General features: G+C 44.9%; 1 protein-coding gene across 4 annotated transcripts in view; it reads left to right on the forward strand.

The window, feature by feature from the left end:
* Positions 1-16,535, forward strand: part of MAS1 (MAS1 proto-oncogene, G protein-coupled receptor) — a 34,586-nt gene extending 18,051 nt beyond the window's left edge. For 2 of the 4 annotated variants that reach the window (XM_064598314.1, XM_064598315.1), the window contains 4 exons: positions 4,243-7,276; positions 11,330-12,034; positions 13,931-14,277; positions 15,427-16,535. In XM_064598314.1, the coding sequence (XP_064454384.1) occupies positions 4,279-5,256 (978 nt within the window). In that variant the 5' untranslated portion in view covers positions 4,243-4,278 and the 3' untranslated portion in view covers positions 5,257-7,276; positions 11,330-12,034; positions 13,931-14,277; positions 15,427-16,535. The remainder of the gene's footprint in view (positions 1-4,242; positions 7,277-11,329; positions 12,035-13,930; positions 14,278-15,426) is intronic. The other 2 variants (XM_064598316.1, XM_064598318.1) reach the window with 2 other exon arrangements.
* Positions 16,536-17,282: the final 747 nt, after the last annotated feature.

Here is a 17,282-nt window from a genome sequence, read left to right on the forward strand (position 1 = left end):
AAAATTCATTTCGCCTGTTGCTTTTTAGTTTTTTGTATGTAGCTACTAGAAAAATTTAAGACATGTGGCTTGCATTATCTTTCTACTGGCTAGTGCTGATTGAGACCCTTCTTACCCTCTACTTCTTTGTACTCCAGACTATTCTGTTTCCTCTCTTCTGCCTCTAAAACACCACCCCCAACAACAAAATACCCAGCTCTGAAGCACCTACCATCCAACTATGTTACCTATGACCCTCCTCACTGTGACTATTTATACACCCCTGGGATGCGTTCCCATATTCCTTGAGGATTTTAGCACCTAGTTCACAGTTTTTTTTTTTTCTAACTGTATTCCACTATTCCCCAGTCATTTCAATGTTCATGTAGATAAGTCTTCCGAAGCCTGGCTCCAGGTCCTGATCTCACCTCAAATGACCTTGTCCTCCACCCTCCCTCAGCCGTTCTTTCCCATGGTCATACAGTGATAGCCCCAAATCTGCACTGCCACAATCTTGGTTGCAAGCAACCCTTTCTCCAGCCCCACCTCCTTTTTTCTGGTTCCCTACCTTCAGTACTTGGACTTCCTCAGTCGTCTGATAACACCAGGCTCTATCAGATGGCTCCTGTGTCCTGTTCACTGTCATCTCTCTCACGACCTCACCTTTCTCCTAACCCCATTGAATTCTGTAGTCCATCATGGCACCCATTCCCTTCCATGTGGTCTGATCCCATTGGCGCCTCTTGTCCACTGTTGCACCAGCCTGGGAAAACCCCGGGCCTGGCTAAATCCAACTCCCTCCTTCACCGTGCTCACACCTGGACAGCCGAACTGTAGCTGGAGAAAAACATGTGTCATGCTGAATTTTTAAATTCATGGGGGTTTAAAGACCCACTGGTGGGCTCTGATGTTTGCCCCAAAACTTGCTCTTTGTGTATTTCCCTGGTCCTTTCCCTCGTTCACTTGATTATTTCACATGCTACCCACATGAGGAGAACCCTCTGCCTCTCTTGACTCTTAGCTGATGATTTGGCTTCTTACTTTCTGAAAAAGGAGAAACTGTGCATTCAGAAGAGAACTTCTTCCAACTTCTAACACTCCTGCTGTCAGCCTACCTGCCTAACTGCATTTTTAACCACACACTCTGCCTTCCCTTCTGCTCTGATGAATAAAGTATGCTATCAGCAAAAGCCAGCAACTCCACCAAGCTCTAGAACCCTAAGTCATGAATCATCAACTGTTTCTTCTCTCCTGGAAAATTCTTATTAGCTTATCAACTCTCCCAAAACCCCTGCAGCCCTCTCCAGTTACTGCTCCATTTCTGCTTGAATTTACATTAAATTTCCTCAAGAGGGTTGTCTATACTCACCATCTCTACATGGAATCCATGTTGGTTAATCAGACTTTCATTTTCTCCACTCTGCCTAAACAGCTCTCATCAAGGTCAACAATAACTCTACTCTAATGGTCCATTTCCAATTCTCATCTAATTTGAACTTGGAGTAGAAGTTAGCACAGTTGATCATACCTTTGTGAAACACTTCTGCTTCCTGGACATCACTCTCCCTTGGTTGTCTCTTACCTCTCTGCCAGATCCTTCTTAGTTTCTTTTGCTTCTTTCTCTTCATCTCCCCACGACCTGTAAACTTTGAAATGCCCCAAGGATTGGTCTTTGGACCTCTTTTCCTTTATAATTGCCTATATTTCATAGATAATCTCATTTAGCCTCATGATTTTAAATCCCACCTGGTTGTGTACAATACCTGCATTTATATGCCCAGCCTGTACCTGTCTCCCTAGCTCCTGACACTCCTAGACATTCCAATTTGCATAGGCTTTTCTTTTTTTAAGATTTATTTATTTATTATTTGAGAGAGAGAGAGAGAGTTGGGGAGGGGCAGAAGGAGAGGGAGAGAGAGAATCTCTAGCAGACTCCCCACTGAGAGTGCAGCCTGACCCAGGACTCGATCCCACGACCCCAAGACCATGGCCTGAGCCAAAATCAAGAGTCAGACACTTAACCAACTGAGCCAACCAGGCACTCCAAGCGTAGGCTTTGCAAACTCAATATACTTCTCCTAACCCACTCCAACTGAACATTGTCTATTCAGTAAATGGCTGAAAAACTCATTCTCTCTCTCTACAATAACACATCTCACCCACCAACAAACCAAATGGCCTCCAGAATCCAACCATGTCTTGCTGCCTCCATAACCACATCCTAGTTCATGCATGGTCCGTGTTTTTTCTGTGTTGCACTTATTAGGACTTGACATCTTTTTATTTGTGGTTGTTGTTTGGTTATTGACTGCCTTCCCACTTGAGCAGAGACTCCAAGAGGTTGATGCTTGATCTATTTCCTTCACTGCCGTGTCCCAACACCTAGAATAGTGCCTGGCAGGAAGTTGGCTCTGAATAAATATTTGATGGGTGAGTGTGGGGAATGCGACTGTTTTACCTACAGACTTCTAACAAAGGCTGGTCTCTACAGCAGATCTTCGGTCAGCCATGCCACAGTATTCTGAATTCTGGTCCTGGTGTTGGGCTCCCGAAGGTATTGGGGTCTATTTCTTCTGTTTAATTATGAAATGGAAGGAGAACTTGCCCCAGTGAAAATAACTGCCAGTACCTCATCAGAGCAGCTGAGGGAAGTGTTAGTCAGGAGATGGGCATCAGGACAGCGGAGGCAGAGGTCCCCTGGGCTCCTGGCGCACACCACTGGAGAGGTAACTATCCTTCTCAGCAGGCCGCCTGCGAGTCTGGGTGTCACGCACAGCTGTACTGAGCCCCACAAGCAGAGTTGTGCCAATGCTGGGCTTCTGCTGACTCAATCCTGAAAACATCTAATATCATCGAGACGTGCAACCTTGATAAAATATTGCATCTCTGCACTGTTCTGCTTCAGGGAAGCTTGTGAGGAAAAGGCAGATACCTATTAATTTAAAATATTGGTTTGGGGCGCGTGGGTGGCTCAGTTGGTTAAGCGACTGCCTTCGGCTCAGGTCATGATCCTGGAGTCCCTGGATCGAGTCCCGCATCGGGCTCCCTGCTCGGCGGGGAGTCTGCTTCTCCCTCTGACCCTCTCCCCTCTCATGTGCTCTCTCTCATTCTCTCTCTCTCAAATAAATAAGTAAAATCTTTAAAAAAATAAAAAATAAAAAATAAATAAAATAAAATATTGGTTTGATCAACTTCCTACAGGTTAATTATTTTGCACACGGAGGGACCCTGGTCTACAAGGTCAAAATTCAAAAATAAAGAATAGTATTTTACCGCCACCATCAAAATGACAATAACAACAACGACTTGACAAAGTCAAGGACAAGTTAAAGTTGGCACCAGGGGGAGGATCTCTGCCGCTGCCTACCTCGTCCTTTCTCCAGTGGGGAAAGTGGCATCTGTGTATTTGTTACATAACAGGAAGAGGGCGGAGACTGCACATATATTTATTTTGCAATTCATAGACATGTGATAGAAAGTTTCTGCGAATCTTTGCTTTGCAGTCTCAAATATTCAGTGTTTCTATTGGTATCCAGTTAGTGCTTTGTTGACTGTCTGTCAGTAGTGTTTTCCTGCATGGTCTGGCCTGTGCTTTGTGGCGATGTGACCACACCTCGTTAAGACCTCACCATCTGTCACTCAGAGCGTTGGTTTCCCTGGCTCACCTAGTCTGGGGAGGTGCCCAGTTTTGTCACAGATATTGAGACCACATAAGACAAATGCCTTCTCATTGTTCACACTTGCAAAAATATTGGTACACAATTGAACATAATTTTGCTAGCTATTTCCCCTCATTTATCCATCCTATACGGCACTTCATTCATTAAAAAAAAAAAAATGACAACAATAACACTGACCAAACATATATTTTGTCTTGGCACCTGAATGCAATTAATCTGGTTCCTCAAAACGGGAGACAAAGGTGCAGAAGATGAATGATTTTCAAGATGCCATTCTGAAAGCTTGGGCCAGGCCAGACATGGACGCCAGGCACTCTGACCCTCCTGCTTCGCTGGATCCCTTTGGCACTGAGCCACAAACAAATAATAATACAGAATTAAGGGCTATTGCTGGACCGAAAAATCATGAAATCAGTTCTCTTTTCTGGTGAAATGTCTAATTTTGTCATTGTCAGAAAAAGAATTGTACAGTCAAACATATTTGTTAATAACATGAAGTTCGTGATCCATTGCTGAAATTTTCCCTTCTCCCCTAGTACAATTTTCATGCTGTCTTTTTTGTTTTTGTTTTACCTATTTATAGAAAATTACCTAAAGAGCCCCTGCCTGAGGCCTCCTCATGGATGAGTCGAACGTGACGTCATTCGTTGATGAGAGGTCCACGAACGCCTCCACCGCCAGGAATACCTCTGCCGGGGACCTGCGTCGGGAAATCCCAGTTGTGCACTGGGTAATTATGAGCATCTCCCCTCTGGGCTTTGTCGAAAATGGAATCCTCCTCTGGTTCCTCTGCTTCCGGATGAGAAGAAATCCCTTCACGGTCTACATCACCCACTTGTCTATTGCAGACATCTCGTTGCTCTTTTGTATTTTTATTCTGTCTGTTGACTATGCTTTAGATTATGAGCTCTCTTCTGGCTATTACTACACGATTGTCACATTATCAGTGACGTTTCTGTTCGGCTACAACACGGGCCTCTATCTGTTGACGGCCATTAGTGTGGAGAGGTGCCTGTCTGTCCTGTACCCCATCTGGTACCGATGTCATCGCCCCAAGCACCAGTCGGCGTTTGTCTGTGCCCTCCTGTGGGCGCTTTCGTGCTTGGTGACCACCATGGAGTACGTCATGTGCATTGACAGTGAAGGGCAGAGTCACTCTCGAAGTGACTGCAGGGCAGTGATCATCTTCATTGCCATTCTGAGCTTCCTGGTCTTCACTCCCCTCATGGTGGTGTCTAGCACCATCCTGGTGATTAAGATCCGAAAGAACACGTGGACGGCCCATTCCTCGAAGCTGTACATAGTCATCATGGTCACCATCATTATCTTCCTCATTTTCGCCATGCCCATGAGGCTCCTGTACTTGCTCTATTATGAGTATTGGTCAGCCTTTGGGAACTTGCACCATATTTCTCTTCTTTTCTCCACAATCAACAGCAGCGCCAACCCTTTTATCTACTTCTTCGTGGGCAGCAGTAGGAAGAAGCGGTTCAAGGAGTCCTTAAAAGTGGTTCTGACCAGGGCTTTCAAAGATGAAATGCAACCCAGGCACCAGGAAGACAATGGCAACACCACCACAATTGAGACCGTGGTCTGAGGATGGTGGCGGAAAACCGTGGACAAAAATGGTGGGGCACAGATAATTTGTACTTTGTGCTTGGAATACTGCTTAAGTATGTCCTAAATATGACACAGAAGGACACCGCATCCCATATGCATGAGATACTCATTAACGATAAGACCGTATCCTTGTACTGTATCTTCTGAAAAAGCCTAAAAATGTGTTGGACCTCTCTCATTTCTGTACCTATAAAAAAATCTTGGTTCCTCCTCAGCTCTTCCAGCAACATTTCCCATAAACTGTAGAAATTACTCTAGCAGGAAGGTGTGCAGGTGAGTACTGGAAAAGGTAACAAAAGCATTTGTTGGAACTTGAGAAGGTGGAGTCACGTAGCAGGAAGAACATGGGCTTTGGAGTCAGATCGACTCTGTCATTTGCTGCCTGGGGACCTCAGACAAGTGGTTTGACCTCTAAGAGCCTCTTGTCCTCACTTATAAAATGTTTAATAGTAATAGTCCATCCCTCCCAGCCTTGTGGTGAGGATGAAATGGGGAGATGCGGTATGCTGAGCACTTGGCACATTGTCAACCCTCAATAAACATTAGTCTTTCCTCCTTGAAGTGCAAGAAGAAAGACATACTTCTGTTTTGTAACTTGCGCATGTGTGCACGCATGCATGCACACACAGCTCTACCGTGTACAAATATTGTTATGTGTTTTCCAATGTTGAATGTACATCTATGAAGGTCTTTCTGCTTGAAGCATGAAAGCTTTTCACGGAACAACACCTCTGCTGGAAGCATCTGCAGATGTTACAACATCCAACCATCCATGTGTCAGAGCATTATTTCAGGTTGTGAAGAAAAACATTTGGCCACCAGTAGAGGAGTTTCTCATGGCTCTTCCTTCCCTCTGTCGGAATGCTTGGTGTAATGAAAGTCTGCTTGGAAATCCTTTGCTTGACATAAGTTTTCATGAATGGAACTTAATTCCCAAGTTTGTGAGGGTGACTGTGTTTTTGGAGTTTCCCCTCCTGCCCCCATGAAGTGATGGGTTATTTACAGCCACAAAGTTCTGCGCCTTGAACCCTTTTTCCTCATGAGCATTTCTTCGCGGTAGTCCTGGGAGGAGGCCACGCAGCAGGGGCTGATGAGAGTTTTGGTCACATCTTGGAGGGGACCCGGGCATTTTTCCCAAGAAAATCTGTGCCGGACTTGGTCAATATCTTAGTGCTCTGCTGCTCGCCTGCCATGACTTATGTCTGAGTCTTCAGACAGCATGTCCTGGGTCTTCCCTAGGAAACACATCATGGCCCATAGACCATATTACTATGTTTCATTTCCTTCTGCCCCTTCTAGGTGCTCCACGAAAATGACAATGCTTTGTGTGGTCCTAGGGGAGTAAAATGTTCATGCCTATAAATGAACCCATTAGGATTTATCTTAACCGTTTGTCTCCAAAGGGCCAGAGACTTTTTAGAAGTAATGTCCATTTCTTCTCCATCCTGACTTTCGAAAAGAATGATCACCTGTGATCTGATCGGGGTGGGGGGGGGCACTGATCAGGGTGGGGGGCAGCTTCATTGAGGGAGATGTGCAAGTCTCTCCCACCCAGCCGAGTTTGGAGGCAGGCGGCTCTTCAGTGGGTGATGATATCTGATTCAGAAACCAGGCAGCTTGCTTTCAGGAGCCCAGATGGGTGTGGAGTGCTGACATTTAGAATGATCTTGTTTTTGATGGAAAACAGAGCATCTTCCTTGGGAAAGAACAGAATATGGAGGTCAGAGCGGCCCTCTGTTTGCCACCATCCCCCTGGTGCTGCGCTGGCCTCTGAGGTAGGAAAAAGGAATCAGCCTCATCTCATCTCAAAGGGATCTTTGGTCTCAAGGAGGAACCTAAAGACTCCTGGGAAACAAGGACTTTTCACCCATGGAAAATACAGTGAACTCATGAGAAGCTCCACTGATTGCCTTCCTGCAGATAAAGTGGGGAAATTGAATGTGATCATAAATATAAAAATTCTTCTGGATTTTTAAAGAACAATGCCTTCCAAACAGGTAAGATTCAGAGTTTAGCAGTGTTGTAAGGACAAATTCCTTTCTCTTACCTAAACCCATTCCCCAAAGTGAACTATAAGGTTAAAACTAAAACAGGAAGAGTTAAGTAAATGCGCACATATGGAGGGGAGTCGACTAAATGATTTGTACCCCTTGTGCATGGAGACACTTTGCCCGAGTCATCATAGGCTAAGGGAGTGCCATTTCTGCGACTTCCCTGGGCCTAGGGAGAAGGTTGTTCAGATATAATGATTGTTCTTGATGAAGGGAACAGATATTCAAGGATGGTCTTCTCTGCCAGACTCCATGACGTGAACAAGGCCAGGATGAGCATGTGGAAACCCCCTATGGTCTAGAATAGTAGCAGAACGCACACGTGTACCTACAGCTCCACACTGCACACAAATCAACGATAGGGGAGTGTTCTAAACAAAGTTGTGTTGCAGTCAAGAGGAAGGCAAAATCCCATCTTTTGTTGTAAAAAAAAAGGGACCGTGCCATGGAGGTGCCCTTTGCAGGTAGGAGAGGCCCAAGCAAGGGCACACACACTGCCACCAGGGAGAAGCAGAGCCAGTCACTGTCACTGCCACGGGCTGGCTGGAGAAGCGGACCTTAGAGACTCACGTGGTCCTGCTCACCACCCCACTCCTCTCTTTTGGATGCTCTGCCTTTGGTCTTCTGGCCTCACATTCTTCAAGATTCCTGGACTATAGCTCCCAGGCCTTCTCTCCACATCCTTTCTCACTGACATCCAGCCTTGCCATGGGTGGCGGCCCAATTTCATATCTCCACAAGTCATCCACTGGCCTCCTTGAGGTGGCCAGGTGACCAGGCAACCTCAGCTCCTCTCCTTTCTGGGCAACACTCTGAGCCTTACGGCAACTCACACCAATCTACTTCTGAAAACAAAAATCCCCCAGGGCTGCCTTCTGACCATGCTCTCCCGTCCTTCACATCATTCACTTCCTGACCCCCACTGACTTACCAGACTCAGCTGGGCTCCAATCCTGTGTACCCAACCACCTAAAAGACATTTGGACTTGATGCCTTGCAAACACCTCAAGTGCAACCTGTCCAGTTCCCCACCATTCCTCCTCTATTCCTTTCTCAGTGAATGACACCACTAGTTACACTGTCACCCCAGCAATCCTATTCCCTTTGCACAGATTGCTCTTCTCTCTTTTTAATCTAGCAAACTCCATTTATCCATCTATATCCAGCTCATGGATCAGCCACTCAGGAGTGCCTTCCTGGACCCTGAGTACCTGGATGACAATTTCACAGTTTGCTTTCTTTTTCACAAGAATAGAAGCAACTAGAAGAAATCTTCCACATCTTACCAACATCATATCCATGGATCTAGCTGCATCTTTCTGCACATAGGCTTCTCCCTTTTTATTCTGAGGGAACTCACTGTGCCCTTGGCTAAGGTGAGCCTTCATACCTGGGCTAGGTACAATTTTGGTAGGTACAGTTTTGAAAAATTATTGAAAAATTATTCCAAAAATTATTAACCTTTTTCTGTGACTAAAAGCAAGATATTGTTGCTTCTCAAGGATCTATGGGTTGACTGAACTCAGCTGGGTACTTCCCATTTGAGGTCTCTTATGGCTGCAGTCAGATGTTGGCTGAGGCAGCAGGGGTCTGAAGGCTGCACTGGGTGGGGAATCCAAGATGGTGCACTCATGGGGTTGATAGATGGCTGTGAGCTCAGCTGGAGAGATTGTCCAGAGGTCCTACCCTTGGCCTCTTGATGTGGCTAGAGTTTTTTACAACATGGCAACTGTGTTCTGAGAGGAAATTTGCTGAGAATGTGCTTTTCCAAGAGGCCAAAAATCAACTGTTAATTTCTCACTTATTTGAATGAATTAGCATGTGGTTGAAATTACAAGTTTTTTCCCTCTTGTTTCATTCACATGTAACTGACATATAACATTGTATTCGTTTTAGGTGTACAACATTACAATAAGTTTTGATAAAGGCACAATGAAAAACTTTCTCATAATTCTAATTTCATTTTTCAAGATAATGTATTTCCCCCCACGATTTACTATGAAATCTTGGTCCTCATTTTAATAAGATTCCCTTCTAACAAACTTTTACAAAAACTAGTCATCCTTGGATATGGAGATCCTCTTGCGCTAATTATTTTTAAATGTGTACATATGAGTGTTAACACAAGGGTTGAGTTGTCAAAGCAGACTCAATGTGAATTATAGATCTTACCCAATGGAAAGGTAATGATTCAAATGTCACGGGCAAGTGCAGGCACAAATGAAACCCTCTTTTCTGGAGGAACCCCAGACTGAGATGAAGCTCCCAAAACATCCCCTTTTCCTACCTGAGAATGTAGTTTAGCTTTAAGCTGATGAGTTTTGAGCAATGTAGGTGAACACATTGTTTTCAGAGGAAGGCATTTAGGTTTGGGGTGTGTCCATTTTTGATAAAATTCTATTTATCACCCAGAAAATGTGTGTGTCACTATTCCTTCTTCTCTAGTCTTCTGTGTCCCATAAATCTATAAATTCCAAATTTATTTACAATAACCAATCTTGACAGATCAGCTCTATCCTGCTGAAAATAGGACGAGTTTCCCAAGTATAACACTTTTATAAAGCAGTCTGAATGAGATGAGTGTCTTTGCAAGGAGCCCTCACTGAGGTCATTCATTCCCCAAAGCACTCCCTGTAGGGAAGGAGCAAGTTACACCTGCTGCTTACGCTTCCTTTCTAAGGCCTCAGCCAACACCAGGACTGTGAATGTCTGAGGCGGAGACTGCTTTTACTGCAAGGCAGGCAGAGAGGAGGACCCTGCCCTTGCAGTGAGAAGACTAGGACTTAAAGCCTAGTCTTAAACACCAGCTGTGTGAGAGTCAGCAAGTTTCCTCCCAAAGCAGATCCTGAGGCAAGGATTTGATGCAAATTATTTATTTAGGAGGTCACCCTAAGCAGCGACGGAGGGATTGAGATATTCAGACAAGAAAGAGAGGAAGCCAATATAGAGTGAGTTAGTGAGTAGAAGCCCAGGACAGTGGACACTCCTGAGAGACACATGTAACCCACTCAGAACTGCCCTCCCAGAGGGGTGAAGACGGTGCTGAGCCACCAACTCCTGCCTCTTGTAGGCAAAGATTGCTCTTTTTTTTTTTTTTTTAATATTTTAGTTATTTATTTGACAGAGACAGAGATAGCGAGAGCAGGAACACAAGCAGGGGGAGTGGGAGAGGGAGAAGCAGGCTTCCCGCAGAGCAGGGAGCTGGTGTGGGGCTCGATCCAAGGACCCTGGGATCTTGATCTGAGCCCAAGGCAGACGCTTAACGACTGAGCCACCCAGGTGCCCCAAGGCAAAGATTGCTCTTAAGAGTGACAACTCCCAGCTCCTCTGGGCATGCCCTGTGCCCAGGCAGAGCACAGCCTGTTGTGAGAACACCTTGAGGCAGAGAGGCTCAGAAACCTTGGGCAGGTGCAGGATGTGCCTGCAGGTGACCTCAGGGTGGCTTTAGGACTAAACAATAGCATTTACCTCACAAAGCAGCCGTGCCAAATATAAGTGAGATAATGTGTGTGAAACTCTGCATAAACTGGGAAACATCAATCAAAAGGCAATTATTCCTTGGGGCACCTGGCTGGCTCAGTCAGTAGAATATACAACGCTTGATCTCGACATTGTGGGTTCGAGCCCCACATTGGGTGTAGAGATCACTTAAAAATTAAAAAAAAAAAAAAAAAAGTCCTTGAGGACATAGTGCTAAGTGAAATAAGCCAGGCACAAAAGGACATGAGATGCCTGGAGCAGTCAAATTCATAAAGACAGAACGGAGAAGGGTGGCTGCCAGGGACTAGGGCGAGGGGCATGGGGAGTTAGTGTTGAGTGCAGACAGGGTTTCAGTTTGGGGAGGTGAGAAAGCTCTGCAGATGGATGGTGGTGATGGGTGCACAGTATTGTGAATGTACTTACTGCTACTGAAATGGACACTTAGGAATGGTGAAAATGATAACTTCTATGTCATGTATACTTTGCCACAATAAAAACAATGAGTTCTTATACTTTCAGGACACTAGGTGTGCTTCTCAGTATGCTTGAGCGTCTGGCCCACCGATGGGCCCCAAGCCAATGGTGTTGATGACAAGGAATGAAGACAAACTCGTTGCTCTGGGGCGTGTCCCACTGGTACCGTCTTCTGTGTGAGCGCAGACATGGGGCTCATTAAACAAGCCCTCTCACAATCCGTGTGGTCTCCCCGGCAGCAGCCCTACACGATCTCGGCGGAGCCGTTGCAGATGGCCAGAGGGAGACCATTTTGCGCTTTGTGGGCCATACAGTTTGTGTTGCAATGACTCAACTCCGTCCCTCTTTGTATGAAAGCAGCCACAGATGATATGTCAACGAGTGAGCATGGCTATGTTCCAATAAAACTTTATTTACAGATACTGAAAATTGAATCTCGTGTAATTTTCAAGTGCCATAAAAATGTATTTTTTCTTCAACCATTTGAAAATGTAAACAACTACTGTTAGTTTGTAGGCTGTATAAAAAACAAGTGGCAGCTGGCTTTGGTGGCCGCGGTGCTTTGCCACGGCTGACCTAGAGTATTCTGGGATTCCCTCTTCTGGAATCGCTTTTAATGCGGCCGAAGCACAGCCATCTACAATCCTGACCTCAGTGGTGGCAAATCTTCACTGTGCCCTGAGCATCTGACTTTGCAAAAGGACCAGCAGACACCTCGACTCAAACCTGATGGATGAAATTGGCATAAATGTGAGAAACATAAGGTGATACTAGAAAATGAGGGAAAGATTTCTGGTGGTAGCTAACTTGGCTATAAATAAATTTCTTTTCTGTACTCAGATCACTTTATTCAGTCATACCAAACTAGATGCTCTGGATTCAGAAGAAACTATTGGAGTTTTTCAGAGACTAGGAATGAAATGTTCATGTGTAAGAATTCATGTTGGGATTTTAGAAAGATAAAGAACTCACATATGGCTTTTGGGTACAGCATGAATAAACTCTAACTGCTGACAAATTTGAAAACCAGAACATTCCTAATACTGGGTTGATTAGCACTTGCAAGCTTTGTACTGTCACCATCTTAAACAAGGAACATAAGCCTGCCTAGAGTTGTGGGGTAAATATTTCAGGATGTTATTAATGCAAAGGTCATTATCACACTGATATATTGATGTATGCTTTTGATCAAAGTGTACCCTTAAAGTAATTTGCTCTTGGGCAAGTGTAGAAAGAGAAAAAGATTCCTTAAAACACAATAAGGGCACAATGAAACACCATTAAAAGTCCTTCAACCTCATTAGCCCTGGTTGAGTGTAGTCGAATGTTTATGGGAAATCAGAGAGAGGTCCTGAGGGCTTCCTACCTTTCTTCTTCCAGGGAGAGGAGATAGATGACACCCCAGGGACAGAGCGACCCTTTCCCTTTCTGCGTGAAGGAGCCAGGGACTCACTAACAGAGCGTGTGTGTCACAGTATTGATCGTGTTCCGGGAGAGCTCAGCACCTAAAATCTTGCCTCTTATTTCTACAGACTGAGAATAAGGGTTATTTTCCAGGCGAATGTCAGGATCGAAGGGCCTGCTGTCAGACACGTGAAGTAGGGACGTCAGTGTTAGTCTGACGTGGATAGAGCTGGTCCATTGGTGGGCTGTCCTCCATGTGTGGCTGTTTTCTCCGGGCCTGTCTCGGGGAAGGGGGAGGACGATGTGCGGCACGCTCTCCACAATGACACTCCGAGTATTACCATTCATAGACGGTTCCTGCTGGCTTTGACTTTTCCCTACAGACCTCATTCCCAGCTTCCAATCATTCTGCTTATTCATCCTAAAGGGGGGTGAACTGAGGTGGGAGAAGAGCATGCTGGTGAGGGCAAAGCATCTGGGAGGGCCACAGACAGACTAGAGGTGCACCCCCTGCCCACTCCCACACAGGGGATAGCACTGCTGGCTGTGGAATGAAGGAGAACACGCGGGAAAGGGCCTGGGACACCTGAGGAACCTGGGCCCTGTCTCCTGGGTGATAAGAGATGAGCCTGAGTGCCTGGAGGTGCTCATCGAAGTTTTGCTGGATTCAGTGAAGGGACTGTCAGGGAAGATGAGGCAGGACATCCAAGTCTTAGGAGCTCAGCAGTGTCTGTTGCACCAGTGAGACCTCCACAGGGTAAGCTCTCTCCGGAGGGTCCCAGAGAGGCCCCGGCCCCCGCCTCCATTCACAGCCTGGACGGGGACTGATATTGACTCAGAGAATGTTCCCCACTCTACGCTAGGAGGCTCCCTGATAGGGTCCTGGTCTACAGGGGGACCAGACTCAGAGGAAACGTTGAGAAAATTGTGTGGTACTTCAACAGAATAATTTCCATTTAAATGGAAGAGTCTGTTAAATGTAATAATTAAAATACTGGACTTGTGTTTTGTATGACTTTGTTTTTCATTTCATTTGTCATGTCATTTTTACGATATTTTGAAGAAAAAAAAAAGTCTGCGAAGCATTGGAAATAAAAGCAGAGGGAAACATCCCTTGCCACGGGTCATGAGGAAGCCCAGGTGGAGGCCCATGACTTAGATTCTATTTCTTTTTCTTTCTCTTTCTGGGGACTTGTGCTTAACTGTAGCGTTATAATGTTGTGTTATGTCGTGTGATGCTAGGTCTAAAGAAAAGCAGTCGTCAGTGGTGTAAGGAATGGAAAGTTCTGGGGTTTTATGGAGGAGACTCCACATCAGATGGAGTTTGGCCAGGTTGCTGCTATTGACATTGCTCCCTACCCCTATCACCTGGACACCCCCCGGACGCTGAGCTACCGCTGCCTGCTGCCCCCACACGCCACTACCATGATGCTTCAGTCACAGATTTGTCTGTGCAAAGTCCAAGGCGAGAGCACAGCTGGAAACACCATGTACATATTCACATCCTGCCTTTGCGCCACTCCCTTCCCTTGTGGGACCCGAGTTGCTACATTCCAAAAATGCTACACATAATGGGACACTCAAGACCGGTAAGTGCCTGCTATGGCCATGCCTTTGCCTGCCCAACATTCCACACATCCTTTCCCCCTTTGTAAGCCCCCCACGCCCTCCACACGTGCCTCCCTCCCCAGCTCAGAGCACTTCCAGTGAACACATCCAGCTCCGAGTCCGGGGCGTCCAGGTGGCACCCTTTCCTCTCCCTTTTTCCGGCCCTGGGATCCTTCATCTGGGTTTAGAGAGAAGCAATGAAATAGAAAACGCTGAAAGGGAGAAAATCACAGCGTAGCAAATATTCATCATCTGGGTAATTCGCCTCTAAAAAACTGGGCTATTTTTCATTCCATTCACCCTCTGTTGAACATCAATCTGCACACCCCTGAGATAATGAGTTCTACGGTATAGTGTTTTGCACGATCTACCTGTGCACGAGTTGCTAATAAAAAATTATGTAATGACAGGCCGCTGGATTTTTTTTCAACTCCATGATTTTTCACAAGAAGCTAAGGCAACAAATTTCTGTATTGCTTCTAGAACGCTGAGCAGTTTTATGTTTGTGTATGTGCTGGACTCCTTGTGTTTTAAACAGAAAGGGGAGAGTTGATTTTGTGCAGCGAATTTTCCACATCTCTTCCCGCAATATTCTTTTCTGGAATGCACGTGAATTCAGAAGTAAGACCAACTGGCCAGAGTTGTGAGACTTTATTTGTGTCAACAGTAATACCTACTTCATGAGAAGTAGAGATTAATACCGCTAACTTGAATAGCTATTTGCCAGATACTTCTCTTTGGGCTTCACATACGTATCTCATGTACTACTCACAACCTCATCAGCATATACTTTTATTATGTCTATTTTATTGACCCATCTCCTAAAACTAGTGAATGGCAGATCCAGATTCAAACTCTGACAGTCTGACCCCAGAGCCTCTACCCTTCATGTTACTCAAACATTCGATTATTTCTCATATTGACCAAAGACCTGCTTTCACTGTTAATCCTGAAGAGGAAGTTGAGAAATTTATATGTCATGTGGATGACATGAGGAACCACTGGGGAAAGATGAAGATGTTCCTTCAAGCTTAATATCTCTCACAGAGATAAGTAGTGCAGAGTTTAGGGTTAAGAAAATGAAACCTCGGTGTTCTGGCTCCTTCATCATCCCTGTCTTCCTCCTCCAGCCCAGCTGCCATAGCTCGGTAGTTACAGTTAAACTTCATGGAAGAAATGAACTTGGGACCATGCCAATGTTCCCATTTCAGGTTTCAAAGGAGGGTTCTGCGTTAAACTGAGCTGCCCCTGCCTACAAACAAGACAAGAAGATCCCAAGGAGTGGAGAACATAACGCTGGGACCTGGATCCTGTTTTTAGGGAGCATCTGGAAATTCCCGCTTGAGGGTCATTTTTCACCTGGTGGTTGTTCCTCCTGAAAATGAGTCCTATAGTCCTGTCCCTTGAAGGAAGCAAATGACATAAATGTTCCAGAGCAGAACCTGACAAGTTGGAGGGTACAGCATGAAAACATATGACAGATGGGGTTGGAAACATGAAGGGCAGTTCTATGGCATCTTGAGAGTAGGGGAGAAATTAGACCATAAAACATAAGGCTAAAGGACGTGACAAAATACTTGAGCAATGAACTAAGAAGAAGGACATTGGTTTGAGAAAGATAAGAATTAACAGTACACAAAGTTATGAAAAAAATGAATTCTGTAATAATTAGCAGGAATCTATATCTTCTTTCATCAAAAAGCTTAAATGATTTGAAATGAAATTAAAAAAATGTATGGACCCCATCTCTCTTCCCCGTTTTTGGAGTGCCTTCCTTTTCCAGAATGATCCAGACCAGGCCCATCCACTGTTCTATCTTCAAGCCTCTGGCGAAGCCTCATCTTCAACAGCTTTTGTCCCTCAAGAACTGTTGGATGAACGAACAAAGAAAGCTTTCAGATAAAAAACTAATAAACTCTTTCCCCTTCTGTGTGCTCAGATTCTCTGCTTTTGAAAATTCCTTTGGTGCAACCATGACATCCACCTTTGACCGACTGACACCTCTACCAGCCACCACCCTGCATTTTCACTTTACCACACTCTTGCAATTAATATTTTGTCACTCATGCTACATAATATATGTGTACTATATCATATATAGTTTATTTGGTGTGTTTTTGTATAAAAATTATATCATATTCTATGTGGTTTCCTGCAAAATTTTTTCCCTCAGCATTATGTTGAGGGAATTCACCTACGCTGTTGTGTGTAGTGTACTCCATTTATTTTGACTGCTGAAATATAGTCCTATATTTGCCTATGGGCAAATAGACCACATTTTACTTATTCTCTTGTCAATGGACTGTTTCCAGCTTGTTAGCTTTTTTAAACTGAAAACATTGCTGTTTAGAAGCTCTTCTATACACATCTCCTCGTATGCTTGTGCAAAAATTTCTCTTGGGTATGTACCTAGAATTAGGATTGCTGGGTCAGATTTACAAAACAATGGCATAGTGTTTTCTGAAGTTGGCTGGATCAGGTGGAGTGAGCCAATTCACACTCCTCCAAAATACCTGGATACAGCTGACCCCCTCTACACTTCTCAGTATTCACCAGTCTAGATGGTACATTGTTGTAGACCTGATTTGCACTTACCAGGTTGCTAAAGAGGATGAGCATCTTGTTATGATTCTTGGCCCTTCAGGCTGCATCCCTCCTCTCCCCAAATTCGTGTCCACTCAGAACTTCAGAATTTGACCATTTCTGAAAATGAGGTACTTGTAGATGTAATTAGTTAAGTTACGATGAGGTCATCGTGGATTAGGATAAATCCCGAATCCAATGACGTGTCCTTATAAGAGGGCCATGCAAAAAACAGATATGTATGGAGGAGAGATGGCCATGTGAAGGCAGAAGTCGAAATTGGAGATATGTCTACAAGTAAAGGGAGGCTAGAGATTGCCAGCAAAACCCAGAAGCTAGGAAGAGACAAGGAAGGATTCTTCTAGAGAGCTTTCAGAGGAGCACGGCACTACCAGCACCTTGA

Source organism: Mirounga angustirostris, unplaced genomic scaffold (genome assembly GCF_029215605.1).
Source record: "Mirounga angustirostris isolate CCGP_5_RB_7025 unplaced genomic scaffold, mMirAng1.0.hap1 SCAF_8, whole genome shotgun sequence".
Classification (NCBI taxonomy): Eukaryota; Metazoa; Chordata; class Mammalia; order Carnivora; family Phocidae; genus Mirounga; species Mirounga angustirostris.